Source organism: Phalacrocorax aristotelis, chromosome 2, assembly GCF_949628215.1.
Source record: "Phalacrocorax aristotelis chromosome 2, bGulAri2.1, whole genome shotgun sequence".
NCBI lineage: Eukaryota > Metazoa > Chordata > Aves > Suliformes > Phalacrocoracidae > Phalacrocorax > Phalacrocorax aristotelis.
The window spans coordinates 128,082,652-128,104,017 of NC_134277.1; the positions used below are offsets into that span (position 1 = coordinate 128,082,652).

General features: G+C 39.2%; 1 protein-coding gene across 7 annotated transcripts in view; it reads right to left on the minus strand.

The window, feature by feature from the left end:
• Positions 1-21,057, minus strand: part of ASPH (aspartate beta-hydroxylase) — a 118,019-nt gene extending 96,962 nt beyond the window's left edge. For 3 of the 7 annotated variants that reach the window (XM_075085104.1, XM_075085103.1, XM_075085101.1), the window contains exons 1-3: positions 20,673-21,057; positions 2,730-2,879; positions 605-673 (exon numbers count right to left, since the gene is read on the minus strand). In XM_075085104.1, coding sequence (XP_074941205.1) covers positions 605-673; positions 2,730-2,879; positions 20,673-20,733 — 280 coding nt within the window. In that variant the 5' untranslated portion in view covers positions 20,734-21,057. Of the gene's footprint in view, positions 1-604; positions 674-1,932; positions 1,978-2,729; positions 2,880-5,928; positions 6,183-20,672 lie in introns of those variants that run through there. The other 4 variants (XM_075085107.1, XM_075085106.1, XM_075085105.1 and 1 more) reach the window with 2 other exon arrangements.
• Positions 21,058-21,366: the final 309 nt, after the last annotated feature.

Genomic DNA, 21,366 nt, shown 5'->3' on the forward strand with positions numbered 1-21,366 from the left:
TGAAGATATGGAGTGAGCAGAAAGACATTCTCCCAAACTACAAGGAACAGAAGCCTGAAACCAGTGTTTCAACTCAAAAAAGAAAAACCCATGTCATGTGGGATTTCTGAAGGCCAAAGAAAACAAACAGACTTGTGGAGATCTCAGAACAGAGGAAACACAGTACAGAAACAGGCTACACAAATAGTCATCTAAGAAATACAAAGGCCTGTTGGAAGTCATTGTAAAATGGGCCCAACTTAACATGTTAACATAAATAATGTTTTAACTCTTGAAGCATCTTAACCCCTGCATCTGATACATTTATTAATAATCAAAACCATCTTTTCAACAGTCGATACGGCAGCATCAACCACCTAACTTCAAAATCATCCTGTAAGTAATTAAATGCCTTCCACTTACGTTGCTGTATTAGAAGAAAAAGAATACAACTTGCTACAAGTTGCACACACAATCCTACCACTTGCATTACAAAAAAAACCCCACAATTAAATCAATTTAAGTTCTTCAATTAGGAAAAAACAGAATTATTGTTTTGACATTAAACAAAAAACAAACATGAATAGGACAACTGTATAATTATTCCACCTGTGTATGTACTTGCCTAGCAATACTTTAGCATCTTCCACATCAAAATCTCCATCTCCATCAGCATCATATAAGCCAAGCTTGCCTAGAAATGCAAAGAGGGAAAGAATAATTAGGTATTCAGCAGTTTGTTTCCAGCACAGTGCTTTCAATGTGCAATGGTTGACTGTCAATGCTAGGTTGTTACCATTTTTTTTAGTGATTTAGCCAGATTCTTCTTAAGCATATTTAAAATATTTGTAATATTTTCCAGGAAATTTAAGTTCCTTTCTACATTTCCTAGACTTCAGACTGAACACAAGTTAGTCTTTTTTCCACACATTTATTTTGGTGCTCACAGATTTAAAACAAACCTCTAAGTGATATGCTTTATGTGAACATACTTTGGTCAGAGTAAAATTTAAGTTCACACAGAACATTCAAAACGTTTGAGGGAAAAGAAATAATAAAACAAGAATTAGTCAAATAATCACTGTTTGTTTTCTGATTATATGTTTCTTGCCATTCTAAATTCTCAGAAAAAAAAAAAAGAGATAGGTATATAGTTTTTAGTGCCAAGTTAATTGAAGGTAAGCAGCCTACTTCCTGGCCAAAGGAAAAACGTTCATCATTTTATCAACAACTGTGTAACATTCACTGCAGACAAAAAATTGTCCACCCATTTATAGGTGTATAAATCACACTTCTCACTTATTTTTGAAACTGCAGCTCTACCAGCCCTAAGTAAAATTGACAGGAGAACCCAGTCTATACTCAAAAAGAATTTTTAGCATAGTATGGTGGTATTAAGGATTAGAATTGTCCTGGGATCACCAAGTGAGTAGAGAGCTATCTAATTAGTTTTGATAAAATTCAGACATAATTTTTAATAGGACTGAAACTTAGCACACTGCTTGCAGAAGAACTCTAAGTCCTTACAGTTTGCCAGCTTATTATTACATTTGTCATTCTCTAAGTGGAGGCAGAACTTGATTGCCATTAAAATAAATTAAATACAGTTCTTCAAATGGTACTTAAATTAAAAAAAAAAGTTTGGTGGAAGAAAAAGTTCAGACTTGGGTCTAGAACAGACAAAAATAAGGCCATAACCATTGTACGGAAGCAATCACTTAGAAAGGATCTTTATCAGTTTACAGTTAAACACAACAGACTGGTAGAACAAATGTAATTCTTTAGAAATAAGAACTGTATCAACTTCAGAACCATGAAGAATGAGACAGATGAGAAATGACTGAGTTTCATGTCATTGCTGAAAAATAGTAATTCTCTAAAAAATTAAAAACAAACTAAATTAAAATTTTTAGTGAAGGACTATAAAGCAATCTTATTTCTCTAATATCCTACCTTGTAGGACTTCTGACAAGTTATAACGGAAATCCTTTGCTTTGGCTGCATGCATGGTAAAAATATAGAAACCATTATTTGCATTGCTAGACCCAATTAAGTTTCAGACCAGAAGATTCTCTTAAAATCAGTCCAGCTGAAAAAAGCATGTACCAACAGACTTATAAAGCTGTAAAGCTTGCAAAAGTGCACGTTGAAGCCTACAGGGTCAGGGACAGCAGCTGTACCTATGGACATATATCTCAAAATTCGAGACATTCATTTCCACCCTTAGCTATTATATTAACAAAAATATCTTAACATCGTCATATTATCACTGTTATAAGCTTAAAACTGAGGTAATTCCACAGCTCATTTATGAGAGGATGACTGATCAGTTGTCCTGACTTTATAGACACAGTCCATCAGAGGGGTGGCAACATTAGCTGCCACATTTCAACCACTGCTGCAAGTTTCTGAGACCTAAAACTGGAACAATGAATATTTAGCTGACATTTCAAATGAACCACAGCATACATGTTACAATGAGATCCAGACCTATCTTTGGAAATTTCTTCAATTCTTTAATAAATGCAGTATGTTAAAAACATTTTCCAGACTTATGAGAATCCCATTTTAACATCATAATAGGGTTCAGCATTAAAATGTACTTTTTGAACTACATTGCCTATTCTTATTTGTGGGTCATTTGCAAACACCACAGTAATCAATTCAGCTAACTAGAAATTTAAAACAGCCTCCATTTAATGTATATCATAATAATTATTAGCAGCATCTTAAAGATTTAAAATTCTTACCTAGAACTTCTTCATAATCTACAAGTTCAAACCAGACAACTGCTACTGATGTCCAAACTCCCAGCAAAGCAATTACCATAAACCAGGTGAAAAATGAGCTTCCAGAGAGGCCTTCTTTCTTTCCATTCTTGCTTCCTCCATGCTTAGACTCTGTTAAAGTAAGTCAAACAAGTAGGAAAAATAGATTTTTATAACAGTTAGAAAATTATGATTGAAGATATAATTGGAAATCTTGTTTCTTATGACGACACAGAATAAGACATTTGAAGAACACTTTTTTGTTCTTTTTGACTTCACCGTTACTTGCATTTCATATCACTGTGAATTATGGTGGGAAGCTTGATGATTATCCAAGAAAAAGCCCTATAACCAAGCAAACACCAAAAACCCACATGTAATTTGTCTTAACAACTTAGCTGGAAATCCCCCCTTCCTCCCCTTTAGTGTATATTTATACAGGGCTTAACATTTTTGAGATGCTTTGCATTTGTGCCAACAGTTCTCAATCTACCACCAGAGGGCAATATGACCAGCAGAAACACTTCAGAAGAAAAGCGTTTCTTCCATAAGAAGTTTCAAAGCTAATTGAATCAGCTCAAAAAATCAACATGAAAATTCAAATAGCCTATGAAGCCTAAAATCTAAACCATATTAAGGGTAAAACTCCAAGTTCAGACATTCTACCAACTAAAAATATCTTCCCTTTTGCTTAGAATCAAGCAGAGATTCACTACATGCTGAATACCTTTAGACTTCCAGTCCAGTGGAACATACAAGTAAAAGGATGACACAGAGACTTAATGCAAATCACAGCTTCATTTATAAACTTACATGTGGAAAGTAAGTGTGTATTAAACATACAGTAGTTATAAATAAACCACTGGGAAAAGAAAAACCGCAACCTAGCATATGGATAGGGGGTTTCAAATGGGCATCACCACTAGAGAAGACAAGTTGCTTGGTCCATTGCTTTAGGGCCATTTTAGGGAAAGAGGGGTACATGTAGTGAATAAACGTGCATCCCAAAAGATGCCTGTGGCCTTTCTCCAAAGCTCAAGGTCTGCTTTTCTGCCTCCTGATACTACCACTGCAAGGCTGGCACTTGGCCTCAGTTTCATGTCTACCAGCCTATTCCACTTCATTCCCTTCTAAGCACCAGCCTTTGCCCATTGACCCGCATTCAGTCCTAGTTATTGAAGTAAAACTATTTCTTACAGATTTTGAAATAATCAAGGAAGTTTGTCATGAATACTGTGATAATATAATAAGGTGGGGAGTTAACTTGATCATACTAACTGCAAGTGATGTTTGATATATTTACCAACAATGATCATAGAAAAAGACAAAAAACACTCAGCAGCTAAATACCAGTACGATTTTTTTTCAGAATAAGTTGGGAGTAGCTCTGAAAGATGACTAAGAGATTTCTGTAATAGATATTATATAGAAGTACTTTCAGACCCTGCTTGCCATCAGGTTCACAGCTGTAATAAACTAACCTTTTATTACATTCACTGTGCTATATACTGAGGTCAGACCAATTAAAAAAAAAAAAACCACACAAAAAAAGACCCCAAACCAACCAACACCTGACTCGCATCAGCTCTTACTCAGCTCAGCATTTAACTGGAAAAAAAAAACAAACCCCACACCTCTTTTGTCAAGATTCCTCCGTACAAACATCAAATACCAACTATTTAGTATCTTTTCTTTATTAAACAAAAAGTTGCCTTGGTACAGGCTGTCCAATAATATTCAGAGAAAAACCAAGACAACTTAACCTCACATCGGGCACGTATCACTTGCTACTGCACAGCACCCTAATTACATATGTCCAAGGTCTACATACGTAATTCATCATAACATCTCTCTTGTGGGAAAGATGTACAGGTTCCCTGAAAATAGAGGCAAAGACAAGTGGTGTGTGCCAGTACATTCAGAAATATGACCAACTGTATATAAGGATTATTTTATGTACTTGAGCTGGAAATTTTCATATTCAGAAATAAACAATTATGCTATGTAACATGAGAACTTTGTTACTTCTGTGTTCCAATGTAGTCAACGGAAGCTTTGTACATATTTAAAATGAAACCTTACGGCCAAAACATTTTAAATGATTCCAGGTTACAACTTTGTCCTAGAGAAAACTAGGTATTAGAAGAGGCAAACACGAAAGAGAATCTTACTGTATTTCACACATACTCATTTACCTTACTGTTTTCTACTGTTTACTGCTAGTTGCCTCTGAAGAAAGGGGCTTTACTTATTAGAACAGAAAAATTTATAAAAGTAATCAAGCATAGCTGTCCGTATTTTTTCCAGTCTAAAAGAGTGTTTCATGCAACTCACTCAAAACCAGATTCTGCTATAAAAACATCATTCAACAACAGTCACAAAGATACACTTTTATGCTGCAGCCTCCTATCTTATAGGAAAATTAATTTCAAAACTCTTCAAAATTTCTGCTAAGAATTCAACCACAGCAGCTTGATCAGGCAACACTTTAATATACACAGAAGTTACATAACGTAAAATTTACCTATGGTCTGCACAGATAACCCCACACACAGGGTCAGAACAAAATACTGCAAGGACTGACGCTGGCTCAGAGCTCATTCCAGACCATTAATTCTCAATTCAAGCCCTTTCCCTGCACATGCTGCCAGCCATGTCAGAAGTAGGTCACTTGCCATATCTGGTAAGCCTGTGCTTACACCACCAGATGTCTTTATGCAGACATCAGAAACTCTTAAAGTGTGCTCTACTCCTCAACGGCAAATCTTTAAAAGCCCTATACCTCACCCACTATCATACTAGATAAAAACATATGAAAACTGTTTTCCTTTTACTTTAGCTTACACTAAAGACATGTAGTAACTTCACATACTCCAAAAATAACTTTAAAGTCAGGTATCTGAAGGCAAAACAATGTGTCTTAAATTAACGTGTGCTCTATTCAAACAAAAACTAAGTCACAATTAACCACCTGCCAGAAACTCATGCAATACCTCTACTCCCAAGAACATTTAATCAACGAGAACAGAGGCAGCCAGTAACACGGACTGGAACAGCAAACTGGCTAGAAAACACCAACACAGCACAGTAAGCCAGTTACTTTGCTGATTACAAAATCAGACATAGCCAGTATTTGCAACTATGCATTTTCCATTTGTTCACAAAAAGGTTAGGATTATACCTGTGTCGTCAGCCATAGCGTTAGCGCTCAGTTTCCACAGAGCGAGTGCGTCGATATCTCCAAAATTAACGTTGAAGGCAGAATAAGAAATTATTTATCCTCACTGCAGTCTTGCAACAGGAGCAAACAAGTTTCCTAAAGCCAGCTCAGCTGGAACACGAAACTGGACCCAGGAGAAACCTCCCCTCCCAATCTATTTTTAGAGCAGCTATCCTCAGGAGCCAAACGCTTTTCAGAACTCATATGGCAATCTTATTCTGACGACAATCAAATTTACTTACTCCTCCTAGCAGAGCATCCTGGGTAGTTGATCCTTTCCCCTCCCCTTAAGCCTCCAACATCAAACACAGTGAGGAATGAAACTAAACACATTGTACTGTAGTATTTTTCCTGCAATGCATGCCTCAGTGCCTGAGCTCTAAGGACATCAAATCCATCAGCATAAGCTGAAACCCAACTCCGGACACAAAGCTTGCCTGCTTGCATTTGTTAAGTTGGCCCTCGCCCAAGAATCTTTCTCCATGTTGGCATTTCTCTACCAGGCTTCCCGAGTATCCTGTAGAGACTGCTCATTTGAAACTTGCTAACTACTTCAAGAATAAAAGACAGCTAATTTCTAAAACGCGGTTCTGTGACTTCAAGTAACTCTTGCAAGACTACCACATGCATTCTTGCCAAAGAATTTTCAGATCAGAAGTGCTCCCCGGTATACCTTATATTTGCCTCTAGTAGACCCAGATGAGGGTTACCAATAGTTTTGCCAAAGCAAAACTTGTTTCCCTAGAGTGGAATACACTACATGCCATAAAGGTAAACCAGGCAAAATTTCTATTGCATACCTGTTAAAAGTAGCAGAGGTGTTGCTAAAAGTAGCAGAGGGACCTGGACAGGCTGGATCGATGGGCCGAGGCCAATTGTATGAGGTTCAACAAGGCCAAGTGCTGGGTCCTGCACTTCGGTCCCAACAACCCCATGCAACGTTACGGGCTTGGGGAGGAGTGGCTGGAGAGCTGCCTGGCAGAGAAGGACCTGGGGGTGTTGGTCAACAGCCGCCTGAACAGGAGCCAGCAGTGTGCCTAGGTGTGAGCACCTGGCTTGTATCAGGAATAGTGAGGCCAGCAGGAGTAGGGAAGTGATCGTGCCCCTGTACTCGGCACTGGTGAGGCCACGCCTTGAATATTATGTTCAGTTTTGGGCCCCTCACTACAAGAAAGGCATTGAGGTGCTGGAGTGTATCCAGAGAATGGCAATGAAGAGTCTGGAGAACAAGTCTTATGAGGAGTGGCTGAGGGAACTGGGGTCGTTTAGCCTGGAGAAGAGGGGGCTGAAGGGAGACCTTCTTGCTCTCTACAACTACCTGAAAGGAGGTTGTAGCGAAGTGCATGTTGGTCTCTTCTCCCAGGTTACTAATGATAGAATGAGAGGAAACGGCCTCAAGTTGTGTCCGGGGCAGTTTAGATTGGATGTTAGGAAAAATGTCTTCATGGAAAGGGTTGTCAAGCATTGGACCAAGCTGCCCAGGGAAGTGGCTGAGCCACCATCCCTGGAGATGTTTAAAAGACATGTAGATGATGTGCTTGGGGACATGGTTTAGTGGTGGGCTTGGCAGTGTTAGGTAAACAGTTGGACTTGATGATCCCAAAGGTCTTTTTAAACCTAAACAATTCTATTTGCTTTGCTGCCTTCCCTTTCCAGAAAGTACTAACACTAACTTATCTCACCCACCCCTTCTTTAAATTCTGACAATAGTCACGCTACCTGTACAATTTAAAGCTAACATAAACGATTAATGATAACATACTCTCTTCTTCTTGAGAAAACCAGAAAAGAAGGCACTAATACACTCCTCAACTTATTTACATTTTCAAATTTAGCGAACTATTATTTTCCCACTGCATTTCAAACAAAAGCCAGCACCTTTTGGGTGGGAGGAAGACAGAAACAAACTCATGTCTCATTAACAGCAACCCTAATAAAAGCTTTAGGATGTAGCGCTCTGCTCTTCCTCCTCCATGCTTCTTTAAATAACATAGCCATCAGGTAGATGAAGCAAACAGTAGAATGTTACAGCTACTTTGAAAAACAGCATATACCTCCTGTGGTTTTAACATCCAGCAACTAATTCCCAAATGCACTTCCCAATAGCTCAAGGGAGAAATAAAAAGTGAGAAATAAAACTCAACTGAGTTTAAGGCTTTTTAAATGGATGTAAAGAAACTACAGGCAGTTTATTCTATAACTAGTGTATCTTTTAACTTTTTTTAAAGCTACTTGGATACGTCAAACAGAACAGATGCTTTAAGAAAGACCTCCTGACTAGTACATTTCAGCAACGTACGAGATGCACAAGTGATTTAGAGTAAGACAGGAGGAAAATTTAAACAAAGGGTAAGAGTCACCAAATATACAGAGAAATCAACAGCTTATTAAGGGAAATAATTGTACATGCAATTATATTAACTCTATTACATATAAAACCTATATTGACAGGCATTGCATTAGGCAATTTGTTGCCACTTCACTTTGGCTGCACCTGCATTTGCACATACGAGATCTTACTACAAGTGGACTCACAGAGCATGCAACTGATGCTGAGAACCTGAAGTCCACATTACATAATTTGGGGGGATTCTCCAAACTAGATCTTACCTGGCTGAATACCCATAAGAGGTTGCAACATACCTTTCTGTTTCATTTCATTCACACCTACGTAAGTTTATTCAGGAACAACAGCACAACAAATAAAAGCAAAGTAAGCAGAGACACTCAAGAAATAAATTTCAAAGGTACACTCCCAATCTGAACTAACACACATATATTGACCTTTAACCAAGTACCCACAGCCTTATCTTGTGCCCTTTTAAGAAAAAAAAAAAATAAAATATCAATGGATTGCAAGAATATGTATTCCCAAGAAATGACAAACATCTTCCCTCCTGAAAGGGGAGGCTACAGCTAAAATGGAGAAACTCTTCAGACTCACCAAAAGGAAGACAGACCAAAGGGCCACAAAACTGATCATACACCCCATGAAGTACATATATTAATGCATACCTTGAAAAATAGAGCTTACACGTGTATGTCTTGGAATGCTATAGTTCAAAATACCAGACAACATAATTTTGGTTGGTTTTGCAAAAGACAAAGGTTAGACTGAATAGATACATATTTAAAATACAATTCAAGATTGGGATACCTAGGTCAACAGTGGAGACTTCTTGCAAGGTCTCATTCTGCTGTGTTCAAATGCTGTAACTACAGGTTAGTCTGTTGGTTCTTTTTTGAAGCAACTCAAATTGCTTCATTAACTCAAAATTATTAATCTTGACCTCACTTGTACAAGTGTTTCAAATTTAAAAACTGTTTCCAAGTTAGTTTTGCTACAACTATGCATTCCACTCTATTTTAGTTAATTTTAGAAAAGCAGAATTGACAATCAAGACTAGCAGCATTAATTCCACCTGTAGATCACTACCAAAGTGCAAGCAAAGAAGCCGGGGGGGGGGGGGGGGGGGAAGTCAACTATGAACACAAAGGCAGGCTTCAAAGCATCATGCTAAGCTTGTCATGTGTATAATTATTTCCCACAAAGGTGCATTAGGAAGTAATATGGAAGCAATTATGAATTATCACATGAAGAGAAGGGTGCATACCTGCAGACAGTTACTAGAAATTAGAAAAACACAGTTAAAGGGAAAACAGCAAAACACTAACCTCAAATAAATATCTAAAAATGTCATTTCAGAAGTAAAAATAAACAATCAGCTAGACCACAGGGCGACTTTAGAACAAGCTGGTTTGAAAACCAACACACAGATATGGGAGAGAAGTGAAAAAACTAAAATAGGTTGCAATAGAACCATCTTAACACCATCAGAGCTGAACTAGTAGCAGTGCAAAGACAAAAAACAACCTCTCTTGTATGAGCATGGCCTACTACTGCTTGACATTTTTGCCAGATTATCTTCTCCAATATGATTAATGTTAAAACAACGGTTGCAAGCCATTCTCAGTAATAAAAATGCAGTTAATTATTTTAAACAGTTTTTACACAAAGTTTTTTTTGTCAATAACAGGTATTTTGAGTAAAAGATCTAGTAAACAGAAGTTTACAGCATTCTCTGTTGATACTATTTTCCCCCTGCCTATTAAAATACGAGCTTTTTTTCCCCTCTCTCACTAACGTGAGACAGGTCATATATGTGTGTATATATATACACATGCACACAGACTTTTTGTGATTTTTATTTTAAAATCTAGACTCAATAAATGTGTGTTGAACCGTTCCATTCTGAGAAATCCACATACCATAACAATTGCAAGTGCTATCCTGATGTAAAACAGATTTTCATCTTTAATTTTCATTCAGTGTACCAAGGGTGGAATAATACACTTTTAATGGACAAATCTGAGCTTTTGATGAGCTTTTAAAAAATCTTTTTCATTTTGTGAGGGAGACAGCGTTACCGTTTTCTCTCTGTTTACTTTACAGATAGAACGGTGATTTTTACTAAAATAGTTATGGTATCACTTATAAAATATTCCAACCTTAAATTCTTCCAAATATCCATAGTCAAAAGATTTCGTTTGTTTTACAATCATGACGGTAGGGTCTTTAAAGATAAGATCTGAAGTTTAGGGTAAAAGTTCACTTTTAATAAATTCAATATACATTTCATGATACAAAATTGATTCTTCCTTTTGGTATCTAAGAAATCTTCAGCACTGCAACCTTAATGGAAATTAGGAAAAAAACGGGGGGGGGGGGGGGGCTTTTTTATTATTACTTGCATTAAAATCTAGACCTCTGCTCTGCACTTTATATAATCTAGTCTATATGGTTATAAAGATACCTGTGCACATTATCAAAGAACTTCGATGAACTAAATCAGAAACTTACCGGACAGGAACAGGCAAAAGGATGGAGAAGAAAGAGCTGCAAGTTCAAAGAAAACACACAGACTGGAACTTAAAGTTGAAATAATCAATTAGCAAAATGAAAGGCAATTTTGGCTCTCCTGCTGCCACTTCACAGATTTTTACTCCAGTGTTTGAGGAACTTTTCATTATTCCACATATAATCAACCCTCACATAAACCTTTAAGGTCCCTCATTTTCAATCCCTACAAGATTTTTCATGTTAAGTATCCTACTACATAAACAATCAAAGAGCAACAAAAATACTGAAAACGAGCAAAGTCATAAATTCAGGATTCAACAGCTAAGCAGGCTGATCGTGGGGGTGCTGAGGGTGGCCAACTGGGAGCAGGGATGGAGAGAGAGATCTACATCATAAAACATGTAAAAAAATCTCTAGGATCATAAGCACCCCACTGAACTTCCCTAGTTAAAGGAAGCTCCTCCCTTCAGCAGATGAAGCGATGCCATTGAACCATCTCCTGGAATTCAGCACTTAAGCAGGATGTGAGAGACCAGAGTTTCAGTTCTTTCCTCTGCACTGGGGATCAGAGTTTGAATTTCTTCAGAGGTCTAAAACACATTTTTAAGTACACCCAAGGGTATTAGAACAAAGCCAGTTTAGTCCTTCACAATGAAGCTGTTTATTTGTGCACAGTCAAATCTTAACCTGCCACAACAGCAATTTGTGAGAGAGGAGCTCCACAGAACAGACTAAAGCCCAGTTTTCCCTCTCCTTTCTAGGTGGGAGAGTGGACTGTGGACATAACTGGCCTATTGTCATACTCACTCTCAACAGGCTGAATCTCTGTTTCACATTGAATTGGAACAGTTTCAACAACAAGAATTTAAAATTACGCTCTCACTGCTGTTCAAGCATACCCCATAAACAGCAGCTGCCACACTGAAAGTCAACCAAACTTTTTCTTCAAGAAGAAAATGCAATTAAATCTTTTCCTCTGCTACCCAGGGTGAGAGCTCCGATTACCACAATACTGCAGAGAAGTGAGAAACCACTCTTTTCCATCCTGTTCTACAGAGAATCAGATCTGCAATTCTGTTACCTGAAAATATGCTTCAAGTAAAATAGATATATGTAGGGTTTTTTTCCTTTCTTTTCTGTATTCAGTTTAGAAAGAGAGATGGCCTATACTTTTAAAAACTTAGCCCATTTCTGAATAAAAGCTGTTACAGTCCAAAGTACTTTTAAGAATATGGATACCTTTCTAGTTCACAGTAAGCACCACAATGTTTAAAAGAGTTTTTTAGTTGCAAGCTAAGGTGATTTGTTACTAAGACATGAGAATTAATTATTCTTCACAAAAAAATCCAACACAAAACAAAACAAAACTGAGATTATAATCTGGTTGACTGATGTCAAGCATCATTCCCAGCATTTTTTTATAATTATTATTCTTATGTAGTTACATTTATTCTGACTATAAACAGTGAACAAATGCTGACTGTTTCCATTTAAATGATTTTTCTCATAGATACACAACAAAAATCAGCAAATTTATTCAGAAGAAATCTACTCATAAAAGAAACATCGTAAGAATGACAAGCTTTGTTGTTTCTTGGTTTTTGTTTTTTGAAGAAATGGAAGGTTTTCTCTAAGAGAAAAACACTCACAAATTAAAGACAAAAAGAAACTTAATGAGAAATTCTGTCCTAGGGGGTTGCACAGTTTCATAAGACTTGCCAAAGGCACTTTATCTAAACACAGCACAACAGTGAATTCTATTTGCAATGCTAGCTCTGCACTTTTCAATAAGGTTTGGAGAGACCAGCTGTTTGCCAGGGTAAGAGCTGCTGTTAACAACTTTCCTCTGGAATTCTGTTTACCTAAGCATAACCGCTGAAGTTAGAGGACATAAAAATGAATACAGAAATATATGTTAATAAGAGGAAAACCTGAATCTGCACCTGCTTCTTTTCTAAACATGCTAGAAAGATGATGACTTTCAAAAGTGAGTCAAAATTTGCCCAAGCCATGTGTTGGGTTTTTCTTTTTGGTTATTCAGATGAACATTTTTTTAATAGTTCTTCAGTTAGGATTTATTTCAAGAAAAATATACACACAGATGTGCACACAGCTTCAATGACTAATAACACTGGCTACAACTATGAAGAGTTTTAAAATTAATACTACCAACAGGAACATACTTAAAGCAGTATTTAATGCATCCATCACCAACTATCCGAATAGTTTGGATTTAAAAAAAAAAAAAAAAAAAAACCACACCCAAACTTTTTCTCTACAAATTTAAAGATAGTACCATATCAGGCTTAAAGAGTTAGCAATTCAGGAAAAAATAAAAGTCCTGTAAAGACAGAACAAAAATATCTTCTATTCTCTATTTACCTAATCTAAATAGAGTTGTATAGAAAAGTCAGTTTTCCTACATTCTTATATTTTTCACAAACACTTCAGTCATTTTCAAGTTTTGTTTTTAAATGTATACAAACACAAAATAGAACCAATGTCCAAAATGGGATGTAGAACTTGCCTCTTGTGAACTCACTTGACTCAAGCATAGTTTTTGTCCTTTTTCTTCTCTCTCCCCTCTTCCAAGCCACCCCCTAGATTTCGAGCTCTGACATCTTAAATATCAAGCCAATAAAATCAAGGTTAAGACTATGAGCTTATAAAGACATTTTAGTTTGCCTCCTGTTATAGGATCAACATATCTATGTCAGCTATAACACTGATGAGGAGACAAAATTAATTCCAATTTTACCTGTTCGGATGACTTAAAGATCTTTAATAGCTGCTGTTTTGATTAACCAGCTCTCTCCCACAGAGCATTCAAAATAAGATTTTAAATTATACAATCTACCTATCTTGTATTTGAATGATTTAATGTAGCCAGTAGTCCTACATAATTACTAGGTTAATTAAATATTTGGTTGTATTTGGGCCAGAACAGAGTTCAGCAATGTGGAAATGTGGAAAGGAAATACATGAAATATTTCAGCCCAGAACATGCAAATTCTGCTGGTGGTGACCTTTAAACAAGTTTCTATTACATAACGTTGAAAATCCTCATCTCTGCATATAGCATGCCGGCATTAATTTTAGGGTATTTTTTCCCTTGTTCCATTTTCCTAACCTGTTATGTGGGTCATATCAATTTGTTTTAGCAACAAGTCCCAATTAAGCCACAAAGGAAAGAAAACAGATTATATCTTTTCAGCTCTTTCAATTTTTCTCATGGTTTGAAAGAATTTCAAGTAGAAGCAAATAAAACTGTAGTTGCCATGCAAGTACCTACAACTCTCCCATTTCTGCACATGGAAAAGAACTTTTAAAAGTCCCTTACTCAGTGTCTAAAACTTGTCAAAATTTCAAGTCTGATACTAAGTCAATTTAATTAATAAATTAGGTGCTAGCTCACAGAGGTGTTAGGCAGCTGCCATTCCTACAGAGTTCAGAAGAGTTTGTAGGTGTCTCATACCTACAGTCATTACATAGTCTTGGATCTATAAACAGTTTTAAAATGTTTTTAGATCTCAGTTGCAAAAGTATTGCTCTTTTCACAACGTTCTTGCCACAAAAGATATGGCTGTGTCCTTCAGTTAGTATGGAAACAAATAATTCCACAGTTACAAACTGCTATCTGAGCTTTCTTTAATAATACTACAAAACCACCTTAAAACACACTAGTGTAAAAGGAAAGTGAGATAAATTTCATTAGCAATTAATTGTCAATTATCATTTAAGCAGAACCTCAAGAAATAAAATTTTAAAACAAGAAAACCGCTACTCAATAGTTATAAAACCTAGAGCTAGTAAATATTTTATCAAGAAAGTCTTCAAACAACTCGGTAGCATTTATTACAGTGGGTAAGTACATGCATAGTAATAGTGCAAATGCATATGAAGGAGAGACTAAAAGTTGTTTCATTTAAAAAGTTCTAGCAAAGCTGAACCACACATACTACAGTCTATTCATACTCAGTATTTGCTTATCTGCATACTTAATTTCCAGTGTGTTTAAAGACACATAATAGAGTTATGATTTCCACTTCAAAGCATAGCTCAAAACACTTCCATGCAAAGAGCTAGCCCGCAGGATGCAGTTAGGACAAAGACTGCTGCAGGCTATCACACAGATTACCAGTTTTTGATCTTCATCAGGAAAGAATCACTTGGAGCAAATCAGAACTTCACTGCTCAAGTTCTCTACAACGAAGAATTCAATATAAGAATTAGCGCAGGAACACTTTTTACATTTTTCAAAGTGATTCAGAAAGGTTCAGCTGAACGTGAACTTTTGATCAGTAAGGGTTTTCAGTTTAAAGAAACAGCAATATTGAAATCTTACCTCTTTAGGCACTCTGTAATTAGAAATAATCATGCCTTTTACTGCTAGTAAATTTTGTTGTCTTTACTGAAGCCATTAAATATCCAGCCGTTACATTAGCATATCCAACCAAACCATTCACCTGCTACATTCACACCATGGCTCCATGATGACATGATCGAACACAAAACTCTAGATTCAACTGTACACTCCCCCGATGCCCAGCCACTCATTGTCCTCTCTTTCTCTTCTACCCAAATGACTTCCCATAAAGCTGTGTACTGAGCTAGTCTGGGGAAAAAAAGAAGCGAGTCAGCTTTCAGCTTATCAGTTCCCTGATGTGGTTCACCTAGCACCTCTGCACAGCTACTGATTCAGGTACAGGGAAGGGGAATTGAAGAGGAGACTGCAGAGCAACCTCTGACAAGATTAAGCTGACTGCAGACCTATAGCACCAGAATTCTTAAGCAGATAAAGTACTGACAGAGGGGAAAGTATGAGGCTCCCTTTGGTTTTGTGTTAGTTTTGCTACACTTAGGTATCAATCTTAAAACCCGAAATAATATCTTCTTGAGAAAAAGCAAAGGGAAGAAAACCAAATACCAGGCAATATGGAAAAACGAGTCATAAAAGAACATACTGTACTCAAACTGATCATTTTTCATTACAGAACACCTTGGCAGTCAGTTGCCGTAACTTTCAATAGCTAATGGCATATAGAAAGTTTCATACAGATAGACCTAAGAGATGACAGGGTTGCGTTTTTAGGATTTAGAGCTCATTTAACTCAAGTTCTAGACAAATGAATGAAGACTTATATCAAGGACTTGCTAATATGCTCACATATGCAGAGGAATACCTCTGCTAACAATTTTAAGTATGTTATTTACATCACTTTCATTTAATAAGAGATAGGAAAACTTATTTGTTTGAAGAGTTACTGCCTCGGGTTTTGTACGGCACAGTTAAAGAAAGAAAAGAAAAAAAGAAAAAGAAGAAAAAAAATGGAGGGAAACCCAGCAAAACCAGTAATTTCACTGGTGGCACTGCTGCACCACACCATGTAAATTACAGACGTTTGGACCATTACTTTTGCTTCCACTAATTTATTTGGCGATTATTTTACAATATGTTAAAATGTTTTCCAGAAGGGCCACCCTGAACAAGACACAGGGCAGACAGATGAATCACGAAGAGGTGGCTGCCCGCATTTTCATGGCTTTGCTATTTGTATTAGCACACATTTCAGGGTTTCCTGAAGGTTTAGGGAAGAAACATACACACACCATACACAGTTGTTATTTAGATACTTCGTCACTGACATGAGCAATTCATACTTTGAAAGCTATAGTTCGCTATCAGATACCAGGTGCACAAACGCCATTAAAATTTGGAGAACTACAATTAGTCTCACAAGTCATGATCAACTTTCTTGGTCAAATCCATCTTGTTCCTAATAAAGAGACATGTTTTTTACCAGTCTGTGCCAAAGTGTTTAAAAAATAGTAATATCTGGCACTAATGATAAAAATTCAATATATTTGACTAGTTGCAAGCAACTAAATTAGGCAATAGGATAAGCTCAGAGAAGGAATCACTGCAACATTTCTAGAAGAGTATGTAAAGATTCCACCAGTGAGACACAAGCTAATAATTTCTCATTTGCCTGCAACAGCCATACAGCAACTCTAACAAAGCAATAACTCCCCATTGTATACTGAATACCAAAGATGTTACAGGAAAACATTCCAATGTTGAGTTTAAATAGCCAAATCAAAGCACTGAGCAGTGCGCTAACTGAATTAATGGGAAATTGTATTAGGTCAGGAAACACTAGGAGTTAGACTTGGACAAATCAGTCAAAACATTTAAGTCCCACAGAGCATCCCAAATCTACATCTCACATAAGTGAGATGTCATAAGTGAGATGTCTTAAGAACTCCAACACCTTAACTGTAATCCTTCTTCCTAAGGATTACAATTAAAATGAAGAAGGAAATAATGGGTAAATTGTAACACAAGAAATCACATGATACACTACACAATTGTAAAAACAGGAACATACAGCAAGCACACTGGCCAGTAGTTCAGGTCAGAAATTAGAGAGAGAGAATGTTTAGGTAGATGGAAGTATCATATCTACATACAATCTGCTGTGTAAGAAAAGGAGATGTCACACCACAGCCCAGCGGGAAGCTGGGAGATGCCAAAGAAGGCACAGGCAACCCCACTTAAAGCACTGGAAGCAGTGAGGTGATGTTCAACGTTCCCAAGAGCCAGCAAAAGAGCTTCAGCAGGAAAAAAGTGACCTGTTTAGCCGATAAGCTTTCTTTGCTCTTTAGGCAAATTAAAAAGCTAATGGAGAGCCTCACCTATAGAAAGTACACTACAAAGCAGCATTTACATAGAGATGAGATAAAATGTAAAAGTTCATGCAAATTAACAGGCACCACTATCTTTCTAGAAGTGATGCCGTTAACCTAAAAGAATTAATATTAGCACAAAATTGCTGTTGGATAAGGACATCAGGTCAACTTGAACAAATACAAAAAATCCAAATTTGAAGAAAGCTGAAAAGCCAGAAATTAATGAAAGGATTAGATTAAGACACCTTAGAAGGTCTAAAAGATGAGTAAAAGGAGTTAAAAGCTTGGCAATATGTTCACATTTGGATACACAAGGAAAATATATGGTTAAGTGAAGAAACAGATAAATCAAGCATCTCCTGCGATCTTGTGGAGAAAAGTCAGGGATGTTAGAAGATAATCGCAATCATTATTATGGATATTAAAAAAAAAATTATCAAAGCAACAGTAGAGTTCTTTGACTTCAATCCATGCGATGACAACAGAGCCTCAGAACTAGTAGAGGTAGTATTTTTTTTAATATAAAATACAGTTGTCTTTAAATATAGATGGTGCCTTGTGTCAGAAATATGGGTTTTGTATAGAGCCTAGCTTACTAGAGAACTACTCTCCCACTTGTAGTTAGAAATACAAAGAAAACGTACAGCAGTTATTGCACAGCTCTATGATCAGTAAGAATTATGTTTAAGTCCTTGATTATGTACTACAAGACAAAAGACACCCACACAGCAAGCAACGTGATGACAGATGCCTCATCATCAGCACTCTTACTTCCACAAGTCAACACAGCTTACAGAGTAATTCATGTTTTTTCAGCCATCTGTATTTCAAAAGTAGCTGGGCTGCCTGATCCTCACTCTGACTGAAAAGCTTCTCCACAGCCACCTGCTAATGCCCCAGGCATTTCCAAATATCCCATCTCATTAAATTTGAGAGAGTTAATTCATGAGCAGGTGACACCCGTTTGTTCCTGCACCAAAACTGTCCCTCATACAATGAAGCTCTAAGTAATATTCCAGCCAGTGTCTATTACTTCATCTAGCTGTGGATTTTATTCCAAGACTCCACAGTTTTTACAATGGATCCTGTAGGCTAGTGACAAGAAGCCAAACTTCCCAGTAAAGATAATAACAAACACATGTCTCCCTCTCTAACTCTCCCCAAACTGTCAAATTTTGACCTGGTTTACGCTTCTGTACTCCAAATAAAATCATTGGCATATTCGTACAATTCTGTCAATGTCACTTTCAAAGAAGTGTCCACCAGTAGCAGTACATAGCTTAAATACAAAGATTTTTTTTTTAATTAGGACTGACTTGACAGCTTCTAATATATGAGTTTTGAACGTAGAAGGTAGAGTTCTATTTCTAAAAAATATTTAATTCCACTTCTGAATCTGAAAACACCTATATAAACACTACAGTTAGAACTATTTCAGACTCGATCTACTTGCAAGATTACCGTCAATGTTTTCTGGATGTGGAAAGCTAAAACCAGATCACTACATTCAGGTGCAGGCATTGTCCTCAGCACACAGATTTTTAGATGTGCTGTCAGCTTCAGTGGTTTCAGAGTTATGAGCAATACCTTGGCAAGACGCCACATCCTCTCCCATGAACTGCTGTGAAAGTGAATATAACATTTTCAAGAACTGCCTCAGACTTGAGGTTTCTATACTTCACAAGTCTCAATTGCTAGCCATCTCAAAATTATTTCCTCATTTCATTTTCACATCCCTCAACCATGGAAGGCTTACTGGCTGCTGTGACATTTTCAAGTGTTGACAAACCTTTAAAGTGATATTTAAAATATTAACAGACCATGTTTAGTATTTAAAATTACACCAGGGATGCATGCTTTTAAAGCAGTATCACTGAAAATCTGTACTTAGCATGCTTAATACTGGATGATGATCAGAGTACGTCCAGTCCAAGCAAAAAGTGTGATATAGACTCTACAGCATAAGACAGCAATTGAAAAAGGATTTAAAGAGGAAAAAGAAGCAAGAAAACACTTTCATGAACATTGTAATAGCAACTCTAAACTTTTTTACATGTAAGGATATCTAAAATCTTTTTCTCTCAATTCATCTTGCAATAGGTAAACTAATCCTATGTGGTACATCCTTTACTTAACACCATTCTCTGTATTATTGCTATATTTAAAGAGGAATGACACATCTTATTTCAGTGTCGTCGCCACATTTCATCACTAGAACTATGTGCGTGTTGAACTCAAAACCAAAGAGTTACAATGGACAAGCGTGCAAACCTCTGATAATAGAGGGCACTTCCTTTCTTTAGGGCAGTGTGCGCGGCTGCAGAGTGACTGCAGAAGTCTCTACTTTTTTCCCCCTCTTTCAAGCATGTTCTGTTAGCGCATATGAAGCTTTCCCTACGTAAATTATCCAAACATAGTAGTTCATGAATAGTCAGATTTGCTAAGGTGTTCTTTACTGGGGGATGGGGTAGGGATAGCTGTCTCAAAAAGCCTTCTGCTTGCATTTTTCCATTATTATTCCCCCACGCTTCCATGCTCACACAAACCATCAGGTTAGACGCTACATCTACAATGGCTCTAGTAAGTTTTGACCAGCGATCTTAACACAGGCCAGCCTCGAGAGACATTCCAACATCCAAGTTTAAACACACGAATAAGGGCTTGATCGGCATCACACGCTGGGCATCCCGCTCCTACCCCCGGCTTCTGGAGGAGGAGGTCTGCGCGCCCTGTCCCGGGACTCGGGCGGATGCGGAGCCCGCCCGGGGCAGACGGGCCGCCCGCCGCCCGCCCTGACCCGCGGGGGGAGCCGCCGAGGGGCGCCCCCGCCGCCGCCTAGGCCCGGCCACGCAGCGCCCTGCCCACCGCGAGCTCCCGAGGCGAACGACGGACACGCGAGGGACAGACCTCACACACACACACACACACCCCCCCACCAGAAGCGCGGCCCCGCGTACCCACATCGCGCGGCCGGGGGCCGGTGGGGGGGGAGAGGGAGGGAGGTGACGCCTGGGCCCGCCGGGAGGCGCAGGCGGGGGAGATGAGAGGGCGCGGTGAGGGGCGGCATCGGCCCCTTCACCTCCCCCAGCTCCGGGGCTCTGGCCGCTGCCCCACCACGTCCCCCTCCAGCTACAGCCCCACTCCCACCACTCACCTCTCTTGGAGCCGGGGACGGGGCTGCCGCCGGCGCCTCTGGAGCTCTTGCGTGAGGCCATGGTACCTCCTGTCAGACAGCGACGGGCGGCGGCGGGGGCTGGGCGGGCGGCGGGGGCGGGGCCGCGGCGAGAGCGAGTCCGGAACCGCCACCGCCACCTGAGCCCCGCGTGCGGGAGCGCCCTCCGGACCCGGCAGCGCGGCACACAGCGCGCCGCAGCCCGGCCCGACCCGCCCCCCCGCCCGCCGCTGGCCAATGGTGGAGCGCCCGCGGCAGCGAAGCTCTGCGCCTCTCGGCTCCGATTGGCGGCGGCGGCGCGAGGGGGTGGGACGGCGGCGTGCCGGGTGCGCGTGGCCGACACGCTCCCCGCCGCCGGCACCTTTGAACGTGGCAGCGCGGGAGCGAGCGGCGGCTTCTCGCGAGAGTTCGGCGGCGCGGATGGGCCGGGGGCGGGGCCGCCACCGCTGAGGGGCTGTGTCGTGGCGGCCAGTTTGGCGTCTTTGTCAGCGGCTGCCGCTGCCCCCCGGCCCTATTTCATCCCCCGCTCGTACGGAAAGGGGCTCGGGCCACCCACGGGAGAGAGGGGAGCAGGGAGCGAGGAGGGGCCGGCTGCTGGTGGGTGGTGTGGGTGACTGCGCGGCCCTGGGGTCCTCCGGCTGCGTGAGGAAAACGAGGGCGGGAAGCGGGGCGGCCG